General features: G+C 43.8%; 1 protein-coding gene across 4 annotated transcripts in view; it reads left to right on the top strand.

The window, feature by feature from the left end:
• prkcz (protein kinase C, zeta) overlaps positions 1-15,858 on the top strand; it is a 176,774-nt gene extending 160,916 nt beyond the window's left edge. For all 4 annotated transcript variants that reach the window (XM_034086343.1, XM_034086346.2, XM_034086344.1 and 1 more), the window contains one exon: positions 15,739-15,858. In XM_034086343.1, coding sequence (XP_033942234.1) covers positions 15,739-15,858 — 120 coding nt within the window. The remainder of the gene's footprint in view (positions 1-15,738) is intronic.
• Positions 15,859-24,738: the final 8,880 nt, after the last annotated feature.

Below are 24,738 nucleotides of genomic sequence, written 5' to 3'. Positions count from 1 at the left end.
GTCAGAAACAAAAACATACAACAATAATATATATATATATATATTCTCTTTTTTTCCTTTTTTCTTTTCTCACTCAAATTGATAATTATAACAAAGTACAACAAAAAGAAACAACAATAATAATTCTCAGATAGTCTCTGTCATGTTCAACAGGGGCAAGAAGAAGCTTAAAAAAAACGTTTCTGGTCCTACCCCCTCTAGCATATATTTTTCTTATAAATAACACATTAGGTCATCGTCATCAGCGACATGTTTGTCTTGTTAATTTGTTTGCTTTTTGTTTTTTTACAAAACAATCAAAAATAAATTACTTTTTACAATTACAAGAAATAACAACAAATGGGATTTTACAAGTCCTGTTCATAACCATTAATGATTTGGCTCCTAAATAATACTTTCAGTTTAGATAGACTTGGACAATATTTCAGTGCATCGTTACAGTTATTCCACAGACTAACACCTTCTGATGAGATGCCATGAAACGCATCATGTTAACATGAGCGTTATTTCATGTGAGCTTAACTTTTGAGTTGATTATCTGAACGCATGAGATCAGGATGACCGGGGCTTTAGGATCTGTGGATCAATCTAACATGGCGTCCTCAGCGGGCCTTTAAGCCCCTGTCACACTGTCCCCGAAATTGACACTAGATGGACACACGCTAAAGGAAATGTTCAAATTGGGCTCTGATCGTAACAACATCAGGCCATTCGTGAAGGCATCTTAAGCCATCGTATGACCGTCGGTGGAGTTTCTCAGGCTCCGGCAGTAACTCCGTGAGCGGTGGCAAAATCTTTCGTATGCCAAAAACTTGCCGAAGGACCTTGCGAAGGTTCATTTTCGTGTTGAATTCGTGTGTCCATTTTGCCCCTCATAAGGCACTCGTGAGGGCATCTTGTCAAATTGTGTCATCTTCGTCTGGTCATCGGTGCCATCGGGTATTGTTCGCCTCACGAAGACAATACGAAAGAAGCAAGAAGCTGCCCGATTGTCTTTGGACAGGGTCGGCTCTAGAACAAATCGAATGGGGGGGGGAAATAATTTACCAAGGGGGGGCACACACTGCCGTCAACAACCAACACACAAACACCAACTTCAATTTAAAAAAACATGCTGTGAAGCTGATAGAGATTTATAGGGATTACTAGTCCGCTTTTTCAAATCTCCGCGCGTCCCTAAACAAGCTGATATCTTACAGGAAGGAATCCAGAGCATACAATTAACCGTTAACAATAATCTACTTTAATGGTAATATGACAATGCAATACAATCAATACAGTACAAATTCAATACAGTTATCTTTGGGATCCCACATTTACCTGATACTCACGTGAGCCAGCCAGAGGAAAGAGAGAGAGCACACAGCGTGGTTCCTGTGTTTAATACATCGCTAACAATGGGAGGAGTTATCTGATCCTCCCTTCCAGACCTCCGTGATTGGCTGCCCAAATATCACCAACACCTCACTTCTTAAGTTTCCCAATCACAGTGGCTTTAGCTTTATTATCTCCTAGATCTGAGTTGACTGTAAGTCAACTCCTCACCTTCCCCCTTCTTCCTTTGTCCTCAAAAACCACATGTTAACAGGCCCCAAAACCAGCTCACAGTTTTTACACAAATCATTTTCCCATTTTAAGCTTATTCATAGTTTACTAACATGAATACATACAAATATTTCCTTACAAAGCCTATTGTCTTTCACACACATTTCAGGCGTGTAGTGGTATTGTATAGCGCACCTATGACTTCTGCATGCATGCACGGTTGTGGCACGACCACCAAAACAGAAACATATAAGGACAGAGGGTGTCGTTTTCTCATACTGATATTCTGCACAAACTGTGCTGTTGTATTTGCTGTAAAGTGTCTTTACTGTAGGCTATTTTTTATTATATGTACAGCACTTTGGCTCGACCAAAAATCGTTTAAAAATGTGCTATATAAATAAAACTTGATTTGATTTTGAGACATAGGCCACCATACAAAAAGTGTGCAAATGTATTTAGTATGCTATCCATATGAACATGTTTTAGGTGGGGATGGACCTAACCTCCTCTAGGAGGGTCTTGGGGCATGCTCCCCCGGGAAGATTATTTTAAAATATTGAAGTTAAATGCATCAATCTGGTGCACTTTGAGAGCAAAATGAAGAGATCTATGGTTAGCCTACATCTCTCAGCATCCATATGAAACAGAGCTGTACACAGATGTACTTTTTCTTTATGGATATTTTACTAATCACTTCCCTTTTAAACTGTATTCTTGTGTTACTGTCCTATAGTATAGTATAGTATAAGTGAACTATCTAAACACTGAGAGAGTCCTTATCTCACTGAGCTGAGGTTATACGATCCTCTCAGTCTGACAGGAGAGGACTCTCTTCCACCTTGTTGTAGAAACAGCTCTTTATATCCGTTAGCATAGCTAGCTAACCAGATGCTAACAACAACATTCCACGTTACCGCTCGAGCACTCACAAAATGCGCTCGTGCCACACACACACAGAGCCGAGCTTGAATGACACACAGAGACCCAGAAGTAGGCTACTTGTACTGTACTGTATATCATATTATTTTCGATGGCTTTTCTGTATAATCAGTGTAACAGATGAACAGATCGCCACCGGGCTTTCATCTAAACACACAGCCACGTAATGATAACAAAACAAAGGTCGGGGGTCATTGGTCAAGCAACACACCAATCAGAGAGCAGCAGTGAGCACAGCTCAGGCTGTGTTTTATATTTGTATTCTTTATTTCTGATTTATTTCACACAAAAAACCTTTAGTGGAAACGTAATATCACTTATATGATTACAAAAAAAAACGGCAAAGTGGCAAGGCTTGCCCACCCTGCGTTGGGGGGGCACAGTGACTCATTTGGGGGGGCATGGCCCACGAATGACACCGACCCTGTCTTTGGAAGGCAACACGACTACGTGAAGCCCTCGCAATGCCGTCGTGTAGCCATCGTATTATAGTACGATGACATCGAGATTGCATTTATTGCACAACAAAATCATGTAAACATATTATGTAAATAACCCAATTTGTGTTCTGTGAAACTGAAAAGGATATTACATTGTTTTTGTTACTTTCGTTGCAGTTGTATGTCTTAAATGTAATTCAGGTTAACTTCCTGTTTTATTTAGATGCTTTTATTTTGAAGGTGAGTTTACGCTGTTGACAGGAAGTTGTTGTTGCTATGGAAACAACATGACGGAGATAAGTAATATCTTCTAATCTACATATAAAGACGGAGAAAGTAAAGAATAAAGTGTATGTTTAAATATTAGCACCCCCCGAAGAGGCACAAGCTCTTACGTTGAGTCTGGATACATTCTAAATCATCAGTAAAGTCTACGACCATATTTCCGTGTGTGGTTCGGTATGGTGTGTGGGTGCCATCATGTGGCCTTCTGTAGGCATCGTACTTGCTTCGGCTGTTGCTTGGCTGTTGACCAACTTCGGGGCCATCTTTGTGCGAAATTCACAATTCCATATTCGTGTGTCCATCTGGTGTCCATTTCGGGACAGTGTGACGCGGGCTTTACAGACCACCGCTGTCAGCAGGAGGGGAGGGGTCAGGCCCAAACGCAGGAGACAGGAAGACGTAAAGGTAGGGTAGGTAAGAATGGAGAAACCAGCTCGAGTGCGCTAGAATTTGAAAGTATGTAGCGGGGGGAAAAAAATCTGCCCCTTCCTCACAGAGCCCCTCCTCCAACACACACGAACGCACACATGACCAATGAGGGCACGAGATAAGTTTGTGCACAGATGGAAGGCTGACAGGCAGGTAGGCCGTCCAGTTACTTTAGCCGGGCCGGCTCAGATGATTGGTCGTGCTTTTTACAGCGCTACGGCTTCCACAAATGAATTTTTTGTTTGTATTTATAGTCAAAGCATTTAATGTATTCATTGCCATCGGGATGTTAAGAGCATCCATGGGAAATAACAACAAGTGTTTCTGAAGTGAATTACCTACCCCACCTTTACCAGAAAACACTTTAAAGTGCAGATAAAGTGCAGGTGTACATGAGGACACGTGATTTCAGGGCTTATGGGAACCTGGTGTAACTAATAACGCCAGGAGACACTATCAAACAGGGGGGAAATACACAAAGACATAACAAAAACAGACATCATTGAAATAAAACTTTAAAATGAAACAGAAAACAATCAAACTGAAACTACAACTGTGCCACAGTCACAGTAGCCGGACAATCGGACCATGTTGAACAGGCACGCCCAAAACTAGCAATGAACCAGAGTGGATTTTTCATGTGGCTTTTAATAAGGACTCTAGTTGTTTTAAATGAAACAACACCAAGTGGAACCCACACTTGAAACTGATTTGGACCAGAGCAGAGACAAAGCTTTGAAAGGCCTGAAAATATAAAAGAGGAACACATGGGATTACATTATATATCATCAATCATATCAAACATATAAACTGTGAGGTGCAAGGTATTACTTAAAATACAGTTCCTCTTCAGTGGGATCAGGCTGAAGGCTTCCTGACAGACAGCTGCTGACAGCTGATCTGGGGTCTGTCACAACAAACAAAGAGTAAACACTGCACGCCCGTTTAAACGCCAATCAGCTCTGACAACATGGCATCCACTGCCTCTGTCAGCTCAGTGTGGAACTACTGTAAATATGAAGAGCGCACAGAACACAAAGAACCCCCCCCCCCCATTGTGTGTGTGTGTGTGTGTGTGTGTGTGTGTGTGTGTGTGTGTGTGTGTGTGTGTGTGTGTGTGTGTGTGTGTGTGTGTGTGTGTGTGTGTGTGTGTGTGTGTGTGTGTGTGTGTGTGTGTGTGTGTGTGTGTGGATAAAATCCGTACAGTGTGATCTTTACATCTGATATGTTTCCACCAGCAGGGCTGAGGTGAGACATATATGAAATCGATGTTGATCTGACATGGGTCTTGTAGCAGGAGTAGCTTTGAAAAAAGGTTTATTGTTTGAAAAATGCGTGGTTGATCCGAGCTGAGATGGGGAGTCCGGGGTGTGAAGGGGAGCCGAATGGGAGGGGGTCCAGGGAGGGGGTTATGGGTCAGGGTCTGAGCGGTCCACAGGGGCTGGAGCAGACAGGACTGCAAGGGAAAAGAGGAGAACCGGTATCACTAATATTGAACTGGCTGACGAGCAGGTTCTGCGGTCTGGCAGCGTGGAGCTGGCTGGTGAGTCTCTGTGGGAGGTAATCAGTTGGGGAGGGGGGGATACTCTGCCTCCAGCACACCTGTAGACAATCAGACAGGGAGGACCCCTCAAAGAGTGCTAATGATTAGTCAGGGCAGCAAGTCCAAAATGTAACAGCTCTATTCTTCATTATCGTTGTATAATCAGAATCTGTTTTCTTACCAAATAGGTTTACTTATATGAGGAATTTGCTTTGGTATGTAAAACATATAAAAAACATGATCATTTCCAGCCAGCTCGTTGTGTTCTTATTTCTCTTTTGAAATAAAGCCCTTACTTCTAAATGACACCATCGCAGGTGCTCTTCATAATAACTCTATAAAGCCACAATGAATATGCTATTTTATCAGACATTAGCGCACATGCTAATTAAAGATGAATCAAGGCCATTTATCTATTCTCGTTGTTGCCATGTCTCTCATGGGACACTTAGGAAGGATGGCAGGTACGGTAGTGGCTTAAAAGAGAAAAAACACAATCGTCAGGAGTGTGTTAGTGAGTGCTGCCACAGCGCCTGTGAAGTACACACCAAAGGCAACCTGGGGAATATATCAAAGCGGGAGAAATCCTGAGCCCAGCGACAAAGCCCCCGTGTAGCACAGAGGGAGAACAAGTTGACAAAGCTGAGAGAGGAGGAGAGGTGACGCTCTCTGCCCTCAAACCACAAACCTGTCTCCAGACCTGACAGGCCTGGCGCGCAGCGACTGTTGTTACCACACATTAATATTCATCAGACGCTTCCTGAGGGAGCGCCGAGCTCTCTCTGAAGAGATGACACATTGGAATATCATTTACCTGTCTTCCTCTTTTATGCCGGCGCCAAATCCACAGTTCTTCAGTGCCAGAGAGCTGTCAGGCGGATGAGCGCTGAGAAGGGTACAGCTGGATTCACTGTGTGTGCTCTCATTGACACTGAGATCACATGATGCAGGAGATCAGATCCCCTTTACATTCTGTTGGCATCTCTGTCTGACATTTCAACCAAAACATAGTTTACTTTAAACAGTGTTCCACGGTAACAGCAGGAAGTCAAAGGTCGGCAGCACTTTTAAAACAACTAGAATCACACTTTGCCAAGGCCAATGATAACTGAATAATAATAATAATAATAATAATAATAATAATAATAATAATACATTTTATTTTTAGGCGCCTTTCATGACACCCAAGGACACCGTACAATTTAAAAAAAAAATAAAAAAAAATAAAATAAAATAAAAGCTAATGAATGTGCTGCTCAGTGGTGGAAAGTAACTAAATACAGTTACGTGACGACTATTACTTTTGATACTTACTTAGGTAAGGTAAGGTTCTAATACTTTTGTACTTTTACTGAAGTGACATTTGGAAATCAGGGCTTTTACTTGTAGTGAAGTATTTTTAGGCCATAGTATTGGTACTTTTAGTTAGAGTAAGTAAAGGATCTGAGTACTTCTTCCAACACTGCTCATGCTTCCCGAGGTTGGGCAGTTTTTTTACCTGATGTGCTCATGAGCTTTGAGGCTTGATGTCGGACACTTTAAAGGGGACCTATATTGCAAAAGGCACATTCTGATGTCTTGTATACATAAATATGTGTCCCCGGTGAGTCAGGGAACTCACGCAGCGTCAGCAAGTAAAACCCTCTCTCTTTTCCTCCGTACTCAAATCTCTAAAAACGGGGCTACAACAGAGCTGATACAGATTCGCGTCCGATATGACGTAACATCAGAAATGTAAGCTGGCTTTATACCAACGGCCCAATCAGAAACGTTGCTATCAGAAAACATGCACGACTGTTTCGGACGTAATATGGTCGGTGCATGTTTACATTAGCATCGCTAACACTCAGAGCTAACCTGTACTGGAGAGCATGTGTGTGAAGAAGCAGGAAGTAAAAAGGAACTCACCTTGTGGTATAACCGGCAAGAGAGAAAGCCTTTGAGCTCCACACTGTTTCAGAGAGAATCCTTGATAATCCATGATATGGCGTTTCATCACCGCAGAATCTGCCGCATGAGCTCAGCCCCCTCCTTTTTTTTATCAATTTTTTTTATCAATTTTTTTAAAGCTTTATCCCCAAATCAGCACTTTTGAAACAGGAAGTGAAATAGAGGGATATGAGGCATGGCTAGAATGCGTGATCTGTTTGGTATTTTGAGCAAAGCACTTCATAGACATGTTTTTTATATATTTGTATTTATTTATTTATAGCATGATAGGTCCACTTTAACTAAGATGGTATTGCTTGGATAGTTTAATCTTGCTATCTGTTTCTGAGCATTTCCCTGCATGTTCTCAGTCAGGAATGATCCCAACACCACATGAATGCAAACATCTACTCCAACATGTAACAGGTTCCTGCTGGACCACCCTTTAAAGCAGGTTTCATGAAAAGTGAGCCAGTGGTGTTTCCTGCTGACAGACAACAAACAGACTAACAGAGCAGACACCTCGCGTACAGGCAACATTATGAGTTTGGCATCACAAATAATTTGACTCTCCTGCTTTGAAGCCACAGTGTGTGCTTGGTGGGATTCAAACGGTTCTCTCAGCCTGGTCTGGCTCTGGGGCACAGCTGCCTGTAACTGTTAAAGCGTGTCAATGTGAGCTTGCTGCTTTACTCGTAGTACTGTATATGGACTAACCCTTAATGTTACTGGGTATGATATACGTCTCCTTTCACTGGAGCGGCTCTATCACTTTAAATGTAAAACATGCCGATATCTGTTGATAATGGCATTCAACATGTTGCTATACACTGGATGTGTGACGTACTCTCCTACTCTAATGAAATACCAAACGACCTTAAGACAGTGTGCTGTGGATACACGATCACATGGGTCATCATTGAGCTGGCTCTCTGCAGACTTATGGAATAGTACTTTCAGTAATGTTAAAATATCCTGTTTATCGGTTTAAGTTCTCCTCCTCCCCCCCTCTTGCTTTTGGCGCAATTCTCAAACATTAGTTTGGCGATGTTGTTCATTGTCCTATGAATAAAAACACTGAGCGTAGGACACATGTTGATACTGACACGGCTAGGTTACATTGTTCTCTTGTCCAACATCATGTTCAGTGGACATTAAAGGCACATTTATTCATCTTTAAATGTTTTACAGGATAATAAAAGAGAGGAATCTTGACACATTTTGAACACTTCTGTATTAAACAAGATGTAAGCAGGGCATACAAGTACAGACATTCATTCATTTGTAACTGTGTCCTAGAAATATATAAAGATAACTGTTGAGCCACTTAATAATAATAATAATAATAAATTCGATTTATAAAGCACCTTTCATTGCTAACAGCAATCCCAAGGTGCTACAGGAGGCATACAAATAGTTCATTCTCCAACAGTAGTTGTTTTGCAGTACATTTTAAAGAAGGACTCACTACTCGTGCACGTGGGCCCATTCGACTCAACATAGTGGTGCCATGTTTGCCGATCTGAGCACTTGAAGTCACACACCAAATCAAAAACCTGTTCACACAGCACACCAGAAATGTAAGAGCGGGCTGCGTTCAGAAACACCGACATGTTTCTGTGTGTGTGTGCAGATAATCTGGAAAAGATCTCACTTCCAGATTACAAAACAGCCGTGAAGTGAGGGCACTTGGCCTCTCTTATGTTAATCTCCTTGTTCACATGGAGATGTGCTTCCACAGCTGAAGCACCGCTCAGAGTGTGGGATTACGCCATGCATTGTAAGTGTGTGTTTAAGTGTGTGAGGCAAGGTTTTTCATCTGTGGACTGTGGTAAATCTGAAGTCACCTCGACGACTGCCTTAGATCGTCCAATCCTGTCACACACACACACACACACACACACACACACACACACACACACACACACACACACACACACACACACACACACACACACACACACACACACACACACACACACACACACACACACACACACACTCACTCTGACAGGTGCTCTGATCAGAGAACTCATGGATCGCCTGTATAGCCCTTGCGCTCAGTTACCTCTTTCATGTGCCCCTCTGGCCTCAGGGGCACTCTCCCTGTGTGTGTGTGTGTGTGTGTGTGTGTGTGTGTGTGTGTGTGTGTGTGTGTGTGTGTGTGTGTGTGTGTGTGTGTGTGTGTGTGTGTGTGTGTGTGTGTGTGTGTGTGTGTGTGTGTGTGTGTGTGTGCGTGTGCGTGCGAGCGTTCATTACGAGCACACAGAGCTTCAGCCTGCCCAACAACACATCAGACAGACTGGGGAAAGTAGGAGGAGAGGGACGTGAAATAGATGAAAGAATTGACAATGAGTAAGACACAGACAAACGGAGAGGAGGAAGATGGAGACAGGATGTGAGGGGGTGAAACTGACAGAGGAGTGTAGGTAGGCGCTGAAAAAGCTACGAAAATACGAAATTAGCAGAGAGAGAGAGAGAAAGAGAGACCGGGGAAGGTGGGCCAATGGGAGCGATAGGAAGAGCTATAAAGAGAAATGGAGTTGTTTTGAGTTGTTTGTTTGAAGCCGCAAAGCACTTTGAACCAATAACACTAATGAAGCCCAGAAACCAGCAGAACTAAACACACACACTCAGAAAACAACTGACAAACAAGAAGTGGAACTGGAAAGCAACTTGTGAGTGCTTAATTCCTAAGATTTATACCTAATCCATAAGATTTATACCTTAGCAAAAATATGCTTTCAAAAAAGATATGTTCTAATCTGAAATGTTTGTGGTGAAAAGGCCAGTTCACCCTCATATCAGATACTCGTTTCTGTTGTGCTAGTTATTATATATCTAGTGTTGCAGATTACGTTAGGAGAGATGTCTCCTTCTCTAAACCAGTGCTTCTCAAAGTGTGGTCCGCGGACCACTGGTGGTCCGTGAGCGCCCCCTAGTGGTCCGTGAGTATATTGGTAACATTTCTCATTTGAAATAAATAAATACATTTAAGTTTTCCGCACTCTCGCGGGAATATCTCCGCAATGGAACGGGCGTAAGTTTCTACTTTCTATTGCATGATAAAGCCCAGGGCAACACCTTCGTCACACATGTTGCCACTTGTTTGTACCATTTTCAGGCGATCTATAATCTGTTCTAGAAAAACGATGTGTTTTGGGATATTTGTGGAGTTAGGTGGTCCGCGAGTGTTTTTTTATTGGTCAAGTGTCCTTGGTATGAAAAAGTTTGAGAAACACTGCTCTACACCAATGAGATGGCACTCTGTGTGCGGTGCTTAAAGGTTCAAAAAATACATTCAAAAAACAGCATTGTCTCTTTTCAGAATTCATGACTTGCTTACTCAAAATAATGAGTTGTAACCTTCTGTAAATGCAACCTTAACACTTCATTAACACTTACTTCAATGACTTACAGTGTTTAGAGTGCACGAGTGGTGCAGTGAGTACATACTTCTGTAGGCCGACCCTGAAGTTAGCATCCCAAAGGCCTTCCTCTACAAAGACCAATGAGACGTCCTCATTGGATGTTGGTCTATTACACTAAATTAGCTCTGGCGTTTAATAGTCTCTTGTACCGCCGTTTCCATCACACATAGCAGTTTCAGACATTCAGAATCTCTTCAGCTTGTGTTCAGTAAATCTTAATTAAGGCTTCTAACCACAAACACGTTCAAAAAGCTGTTGACTTTGAGACAAGGGAACCGGAAGTTATTTCCTGGTTTTAGGACTCGTTTCTGCACCACTCTACATACATATATTTACCCAACAAAAAGTATCCTAAGCTAAGCAGGACCCTAACCCTTACTGCCATCGGTCATTGCAAAGGCATTTCAGAACGCACAGGTCTTCATTATTGTTAGTCTGTTATTTTTACGACAAATTGAATAAAGTATTGTCTCTTTCTAGATTCATGAGAAAAAACACTCAAAGACTCTATTTACATCTGAATAACATGGTTCACCTGTTGACATATGAATAGTGTATATTCATATACTGTATGTCAACTATCAGACAGTACATGTGTATATTCTCTGAGTGAGGAAAGGACCACAGCAGCATGCAGAGCAGCCTGTGTACCTGGGGTCTGACTTCACTGTGTTCTCAGAAAATGTCCTCAGAGCACATTTTAACAGGATGAGGTACCGATGGGAAACCATGGAAACAAAGCACACAAAAACTCTGCTGGCTGAATCACTCGGGCACAATTACTCGCTGCCTCAGCCTCCTCCATTCTGTTGTTTTTCACTCATGCCTTCATTTCTACTCAGACATGTCCCCACGGTGCTGCAGCAGATATGACCATGTGTCCACGCTTGCTGATGTACTGCATGCTACATTTGTTATGGGCATATGAGCCAGGGTACTTTGTTATTGTTTTAAAATAATACTGTGTGACAAACTATAGTCACACACCCATTAACTTTTACTTCATTTGAAAACAGAACATTCAGTACTGTTAAGCAGTATATAGCCTTATTTTATTTGTTCTAAAGGCGTCCTACCATGCTGATGTTCAGGTGTATATCAGTATGTAGTGTCTCTACTTTAAAGAGTCCTCTCCTGCTGATGTTCAGGTGTATATCAGTATGTAGTGTCTCTACTTTAAAGAGTCCTCTCCTGCTGATGTTCAGGTGTATATCAGTATGTAGTGTATCTACTTTAAAGAGTCCTCTCCTGCTGATGTTCAGGTGTATATCAGTATGTAGTGTCTCTACTTTAAAGAGTCCTCTCCTGCTGATGTTCAGGTGTATATCAGTATGTAGTGTCTCTACTTTAAAGAGTCCTCTCCTGCTGATGTTCAGGTGTATATCAGTATGTAGTGTCTCTACTTTAAAGAGTCCTCTCCTGCTGATGTTCAGGTGTATATCAGTATGTAGTGTCTCTACTTTAAAGAGTCCTCTCCTGCTGATGTTCAGGTGTATATCAGTATGTAGTGTCTCTACTTTAAAGAGTCCTCTCCTGCTGATGTTCAGGTGTATATCAGTATGTAGTGTCTCTACTTTAAAGAGTCCTCTCCTGCTGATGTTCAGGTGTATATCAGTATGTAGTGTCTCTACTTTAAAGAGTCCTCTCCTGCTGATGTTCAGGTGTATATCAGTATGTAGTGTCTCTACTTTAAAGAGTCCTCTCCTGCTGATGTTCAGGTGTATATCAGTATGTAGTGTCTCTACTTTAAAGAGTCCTCTCCTGCTGATGTTCAGGTGTATATCAGTATGTAGTGTCTCTACTTTAAAGAGTCCTCTCCTGCTGATGTTCAGGTGTATATCAGTATGTAGTGTCTCTACTTTAAAGAGTCCTCTCCTACTGATGTTCAGGTGTATATCAGTATGTAGTGTCTCTACTTTAAAGAGTCCTCTCCTGCTGATGTTCAGGTGTATATCAGTATGTAGAGTCTCTACTTTAAAGAGTCCTCTCCTGCTGATGTTCAGGTGTATATCAGTATGTAGTGTCTCTACTTTAAAGAGTCCTCTCCTGCTGATGTTCAGGTGTATATCAGTATGTAGTGTCTCTACTTTAAAGAGTCCTCTCCTGCTGATGTTCAGGTGTATATCAGTATGTAGTGTCTCTACTTTAAAGAGTCCTCTCCTGCTGATGTTCAGGTGTATAGCAGTATGTAGTGTCTCTACTTTAAAGAGTCCTCTCCTGCTGATGTGCAGGTGTATATCAGTATGTATGTAGTGTCTCTACTTTAAAGAGTCCTCTCCTGCTGATGTTCAGGTGTATATCAGTATGTAGTGTATCTACTTTAAAGAGTCCTCTCCTGCTGATGTTCAGGTGTATATCAGTATGTAGTGTCTCTACTTTAAAGAGTCCTCTCCTGCTGATGTTCAGGTGTATATCAGTATGTAGTGTCTCTACTTTAAAGAGTCCTCTCCTGCTGATGTTCAGGTGTATATCAGTATGTAGTTTCTCTACTTTAAAGAGTTCTCTCCTGCTGATGTTCAGGTGTATATCAGTATGTAGTGTCTCTACTTTAAAGAGTCCTCTCCTGCTGATGTTCAGGTGTATATCAGTATGTAGTGTCTCTACTTTAAAGAGTCCTCTCCTGCTGATGTTCAGGTGTATATCAGTATGTAGTGTCTCTACTTTAAAGAGTCCTCTCCTGCTGATGTTCAGGTGTATATCAGTATGTAGTGTCTCTACTTTAAAGAGTCCTCTCCTGCTGATGTTCAGGTGTATATCAGTATGTAGTGTCTCTACTTTAAAGAGTCCTCTCCTGCTGATGTTCAGGTGTATATCAGTATGTAGTGTCTCTACTTTGAAGAGTCCTCTCCTGCTGATGTTCAGGTGTATATCAGTATGTAGTGTCTCTACTTTAAAGAGTCCTCTCCTGCTGATGTTCAGGTGTATATCAGTATGTAGTGTCTCTACTTTAAAGTGTCCTCTCCTGCTGATGTTCAGGTGTATATCAGTATGTAGTGTCTCTACTTTAAAGAGTCCTCTCCTGCTGATGTTCAGGTGTATATCAATATGTAGTGTCTCTACTTTAAAGAGTCCTCTCCTGCTGATGTTCAGGTGTATATCAGTATGTAGTGTCTCTACTTTAAAGAGTCCTCTCCTGCTGATGTTCAGGTGTATATCAGTATGTAGTGTCTCTACTTTAAAGAGTCCTCTCCTGCTGATGTTCAGGTGTATATCAGTATGTAGTGTCTCTACATGTCTCCATGTTTTAATGTCCAAAAAGCTCTATTTGTCTCATACTGTCTGTGCTGCAGCACCTCTTTTCACCCTCTGTCTGAAACCAGAGCCCAGTCTGCTCTTATTGGTTAACTGGTGGACTCTGTTGTAATTGGTCAACCGCTTAGTGATGTCCCGCCCCTTAGTGTTAATGTGTCAGAGCTCTAGCCAATAGAAACGTGAGTGTTACATAGTGATGTCATTATTTAATGGAAGTAAACAAAGGAGCCCAATGGAGTCTCAGTCAGTGGGGGGAACACAGGAAGTGTAGCCTCTGCAGACCATTGAAATGCACACAAACCTGTATGTCACACTGCAGGAGAGGGAACACCCCTCAAAGCAGAATAGGGCCTCTTTAAATCATCTCTGAGTGCTTATGTACAAAGCTAGCAGGCTTGTCCCTCTCTTAATACTTTCTTATATCCTGTGTCATCTCTTTGCTCCAAGATCATTGGTTCCTACTTGAGATGTAACTTTTAAAAAACCTCTCACATATATAAATGATTAAAAGTTCAGTCATTTTCTGAAACAGTTGGTCACTAGTATCTGTGGCAGTAGGAAGGTGTGTGTGTGTGTGTGTGTGTGTGTGTGTGTGTGTGTGTGTGTGTGTGTGTGTGTGTGTGTGTGTGTGTGTGTGTGTGTGTGTGTGTGTGTGTGTGTGTGTGTGTGTGTGTGTGTGTGTGTGTGTGTGTGTGTGTGTGTGTGTGTGTGTGTGTGTGTGTGTGTGTGTGTGCGCGTGCGTGTGTGTGTGTGGCTCAGTGATGTGTTTTAATAGTTGTTGGACAATAATGAAGGTATTTGGCACAGAAGGAGAATATGACACTCACACAATACACATCCTGCTTATAGCCAAGCTCAGCAGGCTGTCATGGTTTGGATCGCTCCACATTCTGAAAGAGGAGGTTTTGGAGAGTTGTTTTCAAAACAAATGAGAAGAGTAGAGAACAACTTCAACATGTTGTAGTCTCCGTTAAGGTTCGGAAATATTGTTAGCATGCCCAGTAAGAAAGCTTAAAGTGGACCTATCATGCTATATTTGAAACATATATTGTAGGGCCATACCTATATAGAACATGTCTGTGAAGTTTTTTTTTCAAAATACCAAACAGATCATGCATTTTAGCCATGCCTCATTTCGCTCTATTTGTCTATTCCAGCCCTGTTTTTGCAAGGGCTGATTCTGTGGCAAATGAGCTGCAGCTGACCACGCCCCCTGCAAAGGAGGGGGGCGAGGCACGAGCGTCATGTTACCATGCTGTTACCATGCTGTTACCGTGCTGTTACCATGCTGTTACCATGCTGTTACCATGCTGTTGCCATGCTGTTGCCATGCTGTTACCATGCCACGCAACCTCTCATTCCCCTGATAGGTGGAGAGTTGGCCATATAGGCGGAGCACCCCGTTTCTGACGTCAGAACAATTTCAAATCTGCATCAGTCTGTATCAGATCCGTTTGCAGTCCCGTTTTTAGAGATTTGGGTATGGAGGAAAAAAGAGAGGGTTGTGTTTTCTGACACTAGGTGAGTTCCCTGACACACCGGGGACACATATTCATGTATAAAAGACGTACAAAGGTGCATTTTGAATGAGAAAGAGTAGAGTAGAGCGGACATTCTCAAATCAACATAACAGGAGGGTCAGAGTGGCGGCCATTTTTACGTCTGTTGTTGCCACTACAACAGACGTACTAATTGTGTGTGGCAGTAGAATAGTGACAAAGCAAAGAGAGTAAACGTGCTAGTCAAATGTAACAAATGAACACACATGCTTTTCCATTTCTTAAAAGACAGGAATGTTAACGCCAACATAATTTTCGCCAACATATTAAGTAAAATCTTAAATTTGTTTATGTTTTGTGCAAATTATCACAAAAATAATCCTGAACATTGAGTTAAAAATGTTTTATGTATAACAGCAGCTTTATGTGTTTGTTTCCCTCAGCTGGAGAAGAAAGAGATGACGCCGCCCTTCAAACCTCAAATCACTGACGACTACGGCCTCGAGAACTTTGACACGCAGTTTACTAATGAACCAGTGCAGCTAACACCAGACGATGAGTAAGTACCGCCTGTTGCAGAAGTTTAATTAAAGTCAAACCGCTGAAGCCCTGTGAGAATATCCCAAAGCGGTGTAATAACACGTTGCTCTTTGGAATGAAGATCTCTTTGCAGGGACTTGAAATGTGCCTGAGGTCGAGTCTGTCATCATGTCAGTCGTTTCCTTGTTATGTGACTTTTCAAGTCGCTACATGATGATACGTTTGAAAGCTAGAAAGGATTACCTACACTGAACACAAATATAAATGCAACACTTTTGTTTTTGCTCCCATTTTGCATGAGATGAACTCAAAGATCTAAAACATGTTCTATATACACCAAATAACCATTTCTCTCAAATATTGTTCACAAATCTGAAAAAATCTGTGATAGTGAGCACTTCTCCTTTGCCGAGATAATCCATCCCACCTCACAGGTGTGGCATATCAAGATGCTGATTAGACAGCATGATTATTGCACAGGTGTGCCTTAGGCTTTATTGGGGGGGTCTGGGGGGGTCCGAAAACCAGTCAGTATCTGGTGTGACCACCATTTGCCTCACGCAGTGCAACACATCTCCTTGGCATAGAGTTGATCAGGTTGTTGATTGTGGCCTGTGGAATGTTGGTCCACTCCTCTTCAATGGCTGTGCCAAGTTGCTGGATATTGGCAGGAACTGGAACACGCTGTCGTATACGCCGATCCAGAGCATCCCAAACATGCTCAATGGGTGACATGTCCGGTGAGTATGCTGGCCATGCAAGAACTGGGATGTTTTCAGCCTCCAGGAATTGTGTACAGATCCTTGCAACATGGGGCCGTGCATTATCATGCTGCAACATGAGGTGATGGTCGTGGATGAATGGCACAACAATGGGCCTCAGGATATCGTCACGGTATCTCTGTGCATTCACAATGCCATCAATAAAATGCACCTGTGTTCGTCGTCCATAATATACGCCTGCCATACCATAACCCCACCACCACCATGGGCCACTCGATTCACAACATTGACATCAGAAAACCGCTCACCCACACGACGCCACACACGCTGTCTGCCATCTGCCCTGAACAGTGAAAACCGGGATTCATCCGTGAAGAGAACACCTCTCCAACGTGCCAGACGCCATCGGATGAGAGCATTTGCCCACTCAAGTCGGTTACGACGACGAACCGGAGTCAGGTCGAGACCCGGATGAGGACGACGAGCATGCAGATGAGCTTCCCTGAGACGGTTTCTGACAGTTTGTGCAGAAAGTCTTTGGTCATGCAAACCGATTGTTGCAGCAGCTGTCCGAGTGGCTGGTCTCAGACGATCTTGGAGGTGAACTTGCTGGATGTGGAGGTCCTGGGCTGGTGTGGTTACACGTGGTCTGCGGTTGTGAGGCCGGTTGGATGTGCTGCCAAACTCTCTGAAACGCCTTTGGAGACGGCTTATGGTCGAGAAATGAACATTCAATTCACGGGCAACAGCTCTGGTGGATATTCCTGCTGTCAGCATGCCAATTGCACGCTCCCTCAAAACTTGCGACATCTGTGGCATTGTGCCGTGTGATAAAACTGAACATTTTAGAGTGGCCTTTTATTGTGGCCAGCCTAAGGCACACCTGTGCAAAAGGAGAAGTGCTCACTATCACAGATTTTTTCAGATTTGTGAACAATATTTGAGAGAAATGGTTATTTTGTGTATATAGAAAAAATGTTAGATCTTTGAGTTCATCTCATGAAAAATGGGAGCAAAAACAAAAGTGTTGCATTTATATTTTTGTTCAGTGTAAGTCGAGCACGTTTTAGGTTTTGTATCAGTTAGTAATCGGACATTTTACATATTTCTCATATTATAATCAGCTTTTCTTGAAACCATGTCTAAGCTGCGAGCTATTAAATGTTTCCCATGACATCATTTGAGTGTCGATTGAAAACAGGCGTTACTAGGTGACACACATTTCTATGGGGGGACAGCTTAATGTCAGAGGACCATCACGCTGTCAAGTTTGTATTCCACTCAGAAAGCTGTTGTTTGCCTAGCCGGTGTTCCATTCATGTTATTACAACCGTGCTGAGTCAGCAGCAGCTCCGGTGCTCAAGGGACACTTCACACAGAATGGAACGGGCCGCTCCCAACACAATGAATGAACATCACATGCAAACGTCCCAAGGCCCCATTCACAAACTATATTCTGCCATAATATGAAAACAAAACACGGCCATCAAGTTGTGCAGGCTAATTTGACCTATTCTTGTATCAGATGGGTAAAGTATGGAAGGGCTTGAAGATAATGCTTCCTTTATCTGTATTATTCAGTGACCACACTGTATACTATACATATGACAGATATATATATATATATATCAGCATTGACCTTTGTGAATCCCACGGTGTCAGTTTCATAGATAATATGTGCCGATAGCAGAGAAACACAGGCACAATATTTGCTTGGTGGTGCGTTTTACCCTTTGTCTTTACTAAGAGAATTCCATGTTTCTTTTTGTCCTACTCACACATGTTTATCCCTGTAAACCCTTACTGAATTCACCCCCAGGTGCTGCGTTCTCTCCTGGGTATAGAAAGGAAGGCCGTCTCTCTGTTATGGGTCAAGAGGAGGTGATGGACACACAGGGGGGGATTCTTATAACATCAACCCGTTACCCCGTGGTTTGAATAACAGTTATGTAGAAACGTGCTGAGTGCTGAGGTCACACATGGGGGGAAACTATTGGCAGTGACGACGGCCCCCAGCGAAGTAAAAACAGTGCTGTCGGTAAAAGTTCCTGAGGGGACAAGCATGATGTAGTGCCCCCCCACACAGACTATATTATTTACATCTGAAAAGGAGCTACCACTGAAGAACATCATAAGAAGAAAATATTGTCAGTTAGTTAAATGCTTTTTAATCTCTGTTTGACTTTTACTGTTATATATCTTTGCTTCCTCTCTTCAATACTGTCCTCCATATTTATTTTTACATTTCTTTATATCTTGCTAAATAATTCAAACTTTATTTATATAGCACAACAAAGGTAACATAAAGTGCTTCACAAACCAAAAATAGAAATGAAACAAACCCACCAATGTCCAGGTAATAAACAGAGTAACAAGTAGCTTCGTGATTGATGAGAATCAGAATCAGAATCCCGTTATGCGTCCCAGAGAGGGGAAATGTAAGACAGCCGCTTTCACACCAAGTATTGCCGTTCTTAGTTCCCAGCACTTAGTTCCCCCATGGAACTAAGTACAGATCGCGTTCACACCGGAATAAGTTCCCTGAGGGAAGATTACGCAAATGAAGCCGCTGACGTCACTTCTTCTTCTGCTTTGGGTTTACTGGCAGGCCGCAAACCACTTCACGGCGTATACTGCCACCCGGAGTCCCCGGCCGGAAGTCTCCGGAGTTGTGGACTGGCTTCAGCAGAAGCTGCTGGGACTCCCAGCAGCTTCTGCTGAAGCCTTCCGAGTAAATCACCAGAATGCCGACACCACCTCATCTCCACCGCTCCCATGTTTTATGTTGTGTTGCCATAAGTTATTCTCTCTACGTTGGTGCGCGGGGCTAATGCTAATGCTAATAATGCTAATGCCAGCAAATACAATGGCGGCTTCACAAAACCTTTCAGGGTTTTGCAATTCGCCCAGCCAATCAAAATTGGTACTTTTTTCTCCCCAGGATAGTACCACCCAGGATAGTACCACCTCTCTAGCAGGCGCTACAAATGGGGGTAAAAGTTCTCGGAACTAAATTCTCTTTTTGGTGTGAACGCAAAATTCCAGGCACTATCGGAACTAAACGGGAAAAGTACGGGTAAAGGTACTCCGGTGTGAACGCGCCTATTGTTACAGCAAAAGTGAATAAGAGACAAAAAACACTATGAGAAAGGGCATGCACATAATATATTAAGAAAGTTATTTCAATTGACATGTAACATTCCTAATTAAAAGACTCAATACCAACGCAAAACTGAATAGAACAAGAATAAAATTGGCAATAAATACATTAAATTGGTGTACTTTGCTTTTGAATTGTGTCACAATCAATAAATAGCATCCCGTATAGACAGGTTGTCGGCCATCAAAACCAAACTATGGTTCCACTCGGCTCATGTGACTGTTACCATGTACAGCTGACAGAGTGTACATGTATTTTCAGTTGGTGGATGTTGTGCCATCTTCCCAGAAGACTTCTGTCTCCAATAAAGAAATCCTCCTCCCCTGCAAATCCCCAGCATCCACGTCTTTATCCATCAGACATTGTTTTGATCAATGCAAACATGAAGCCTTCAGGATCTGTCAGGAGCTCTTTTTCAGATTTCACTTTGGAGAGATCTGGCACAACAACAGAAATGTTTCAGACTCTCTGCTGCACCCAAACACGAGCGGCCTGTTTCCCTCCGCGCCGTCACAACATGGATCCCATAAGGCTTTGGCAGGCCATGCCGATAGCTGTTACATCTCAAACAGGGGTGTAGTGTTTTCACCCCTTATGATGCCATATACAAAGTATGGGATAACCAAATCCTTTAAAGAGGCCCAATTATAGCTTTTGGTGCATGTAAACGGTCTGTAAAGGCTGCAATCCCTGTGTTCCCTTTCAAATATCCACACTGAATAGGCCTTGCTTCAGATCTCTGCCTCCCTGATCTCTGTTCACTCTCCCTGCTCTCGACATACACGTCAGTGCTGCTGAAAGCTTTAATGTCTTTGCTTTAGATACCAATAGACTGGTGCTCAGCAATGTTAGAGCTGAAGGCCTATTATTATGTGTACATGTCTGTTAATCATTTGTACCGCCTATCATACTTGACATACTTAGAATTGTATTCAAAATAAATAGTGCCATTCATGCTGTCTGCATTTGGCACAATAAGCACCAGTTCAGCCAGGTTGTCCTTGGAGACAGAATCCATCTTTTCACACTTGTGTAACGCAGGTACAGCAATAACTATGTTGTTTTGAATCAGCACGGAGCAGCAGTATCTCCCCGTGTTAATGAAGCCTTCATAAACGCCCATCATGCTCTGCACCCATGGCAGATGTCTGGGTAGCTCCCATCACTCTCCCCAGTGTGAAGGTGCTGCTCACACACACTGAACTTCAAACCCTCTCAGAGTGTGTGTGTGAAGCTCATTACGGCTGCAGGAGACGCTCTGAAGCTCATCCCCGCTAATTTGCGACGGCGCTTGACGACGGGAGTCCGTGACAGACTTTTAGGGAGGCAGTTGCGGGAGAGTTGTGGTGGAGCAGTGAGGGGGGGGGGGCGGTGAGTGGGAGAGCAGGGTGGAGAGCACACTGCCAGTTCAGTAGCGGAGATATCAACCTGGCATCAAACACCATGGCACATCAAAAGGAGACACACGCCTCCTCCCTGCGTCTCACACTTTATCTCCCCAACCCCTTCTCTTCTCTCTGTTAGCGAGGCTGATGTCGCCCACTCTCGCTCCAGGAGGGGGTGATGCAAAAAGCTCTCCAGTCTCCCCTCTCTCCCACTCGTGATGGGCTTGGCACGAGAAGAAAGAGCAGTGAGCGCTGTGTAGGGAGAGAGAAGGGTAAACCCTCCATGTTAGAGATTTACATTGCGACATTAAAAGCCAGAGTTGCTGGGGGCCGTTGCCAGCATGGTGGGGTGTAGTTTCTCAATGCCAGCCCCCCGCCTTAGAAAATGGTCGCCTCAGACAGTGCCCGGAGAACGTCCATTCTTCTTCTGTAGACTTTGTGCATGGTGAATGGAGCAACGTCTGAAAGATAATGCTGCCTAAAACGTAGCATTATCTCCAACAGCCAGCAGGGGGCGAGTCCTCTGCAGAAAGGAGTTTATGAGAAAATGACCCTACTTTTGATTTATTATGCATTGCCGCTTCAACGCTTCTGCCCATTCACTTTGAATGGGGTGACGTCACGATTCGCCGAACTGCATTGTGGGAGAAAAGCGTAGCTTCTCTCGCGGTGCTCGCAACGGAGGCGTCAGCCAATCAAATCCCGCGTATGCAAATCTGACAGTACAAGCACTAGCCAATCAAACCGGGTGTATGTTGGGAGAGCCAGACCGCAGTTATTTCCCATATGTCAACAAAAGGAGGAGAAAATGATCGTGGCGGTAGGGAATCACCCGGTACTCTATGACCAGTCCCTCTTTACATACAGGGATACAAACCGGAGGAGCCAGGCATGGGGGGAGGGGGCAGAGACAGTGGGGGAAACTGGTAGGTTTTCGCTTGTTTGGAGAGTTTATATGCAGTGTACTTCGTTTGAATGGACAGCTAGCAAGCATAGACAGTATATTTAGCCAGCATGGATGTAGCATGAATGCTTTGCTTTGTATGTCCGGGGCGGGACATTCATGTGATTGGTTGTTGGTCGCGTTGACTCCCCAAGCTCAAGACACGCCCACCGCCTAGCGGCAACACACGCCGCCGTGTGTAGGGGCCGTAACACCCTCCCGAGCTTGAATGACACACAGAGACCAATCGAGGGCATTACCCCTGATCCCACCAGAAGCGGCTGCGCCGCGCTGCGCCACACTGCGCCACACTGCGCCACACTGCGACCTCCTCCTGCGTCATAACCCACCAGGCGCGTTTCAAAACGTTGCGGAAGCGGAGCGTCGTGTGTGCAGCCTCGCAGTTGTTGTTGATTTTGGAATATTTCCTGGACATTTGTACTTCTACAAGTAGTAGGCTACGTAGTTAAATGGTTTATGTTTGTGTCTGTTTAAATCGTGTTTATTGTTGTCATTTCCTATGTTGTTGTGTTGTAGACTACAGACACAGTTAATAATAATTGTAATATTCCAGTTATAAACGACATGAATCAAAGATGTGTTGCTGTATTTTAGTGGTAAAGAAATATGTATTCATCATCATAATTATTCTATATATATATAATTTACAGTGCCTGTAAACCGGAGGAGAACGCTGGCATGTATTCTTCTATACTTGAAAGACGGTGGTGGGGGGAGGAGAAGGAGCCGGTTTTGGGTGCACCCCCTCAACCAGCAAAGCAGACAACAAGGTGATTTTCATCACTTCCTGCCTGCGCTGCGCTGCGCCGCGTCAAAAATAGGATTCATCCTATATTTGAGAAATTCCTTGCGGCGAGTAGCTTCTGGGACGCTTCGAGCGCTTCGAGCGCTGCGCTGCGCCGCGGGTCTGGTGGAATAGCACCCATTGACTAGAGTGGCCGCGATCGCTAAAAACGCCGCAGCGCAGCCGCAGCGCAGCCGCAGCGCAGCCGCAGCGCAGCCGCAGCGCAGCGCAGCCGCAGCGCAGCCGCAACGCAGCGCAGACGGTCCTGGTGGGATTAGGGCTTTAGTGTATGATCTGTATGAAAGTGGCCATGTCGGCAGGCCACATCATGTAGACAGCCAGTCACCCTCTGTGAGGCAGAGTCAGACCCACATTTGTGTTCACAATACATACGTATAAAAAAAACATCGTCAGGCCAGCAGGCCACTTAGCAGGCCTGGCCATCGGGAAACGGCCCGGTCCTCCTGATGGCCAGTCCGGGCCTGGAGCTCTATGTTGCTGCCATACTGAAGAGGATTATAGCCAAGTGAATTCCTTTTTGAGATCTAAGATGAATAGTCCGAATTATTACATAAATTATTCTCAGAACTCCGTCAATCAGAATTCTGACTAATTTCAGAATTAAACAAATGTGGCCCTAATCGTCTTCAGTACTCCCACCTGAGCGAGTTCCTCCACTGTTTGGATATCATTATGTTAGGCAAACAAGCAAGAGCCACAGGAGGCCCCTCACTGGTGCACACACACAGCCAGTGTTTGAGAGCAGGACTAGGCTGGGTCTCCCTGAAATACTAGCAGCTCAGTTCTTCTTCATACCTTTCAAGAAAACTGTGTGTAGTAAGTCATCGCTGAAGTCTTCTGGTGTAGCCGTATGCACCTGAATGGCAGGCGGTGATGTTGATATGCATGATGGGAGAGAGCCCCCCCTCACGTTGATTGTACAAACGGGACTGCAGAGGTATTTCATGATTGTTTATCAACAAAAAGCCAATGCACCATTTGTAAAAATATTAGCTGCAGCTTGCTAGTAATAGAGCGGTGCAGTAATCAGTCCTAAAACCCCGATAGTAAACATTGTGCCACCTCCGGTTCCTCGCCTTGAAGTCGATGTTTTTTGAACATGTTTTGCGGCTAAAGCCTGAATAAGTTATGTGGGTAACACGACGCAGAGTGATGAGGGAGTGTATTCATACGGCCATTCAGGAGTCATTACTGTAACAGTTCAACGTAACTTCACATGTTCATGTCAAACCACCTCTCGTAGTGAATGATATAAATCAAACCCCAGTGTGGGAGGAAAAGCTGGACCCTCATGCCTCTTGTTCTGTCTCTCCCTCCTTCTCTCCATCCTGCATCTGGATGCTTTCAAGTCATCCAAGCCTGGAAGAAAACCCAGCAACATGTACGCGCATGGTTGGACACTCTGTGGTCTCCTCCCAAACCCCCTCCTCCCTCTCTGTGTTTGTCTTTCTCTCAGACAATCCAAAATAGAAAAAACACTATTTTCTGGATGTGGTTGATGTGTGGCTGCTTGACCTCCTCCTCCAGCGCGTCTTCACAGGAGGTCACATGCAGCAACTGTTAGCTTCATCAGTATTCTGAGAGAGAGACGCTGCAGCATTTCATTCACCCCCTGCTCTATGTGGGTGGGATCTGCAACCTGTACGGCCCCTCAACCGAGACCCCCACCCACCGGGGACACCTTTTGTTTTAACTTCAAAGCCTCCTGCCCAGCGTCTGAAGGGAGGAGGCCTCTCAGCCTCTCCCAGAGAGAGGCCTCCTTTTTGGGCTTCGTATAACCACACACACACACACACACACACACACACACACACACACACACACACACACACACACACACACACACACACACACACACACACACACA

The sequence above is a fragment of the Pseudochaenichthys georgianus genome, chromosome 7 (assembly GCF_902827115.2).
Source record: "Pseudochaenichthys georgianus chromosome 7, fPseGeo1.2, whole genome shotgun sequence".
NCBI classification, from domain to species: Eukaryota; Metazoa; Chordata; class Actinopteri; order Perciformes; family Channichthyidae; genus Pseudochaenichthys; species Pseudochaenichthys georgianus.
Note: the sequence above shows the minus strand (reverse complement) of the source record. Positions and strands in the feature narration are given on the sequence as shown.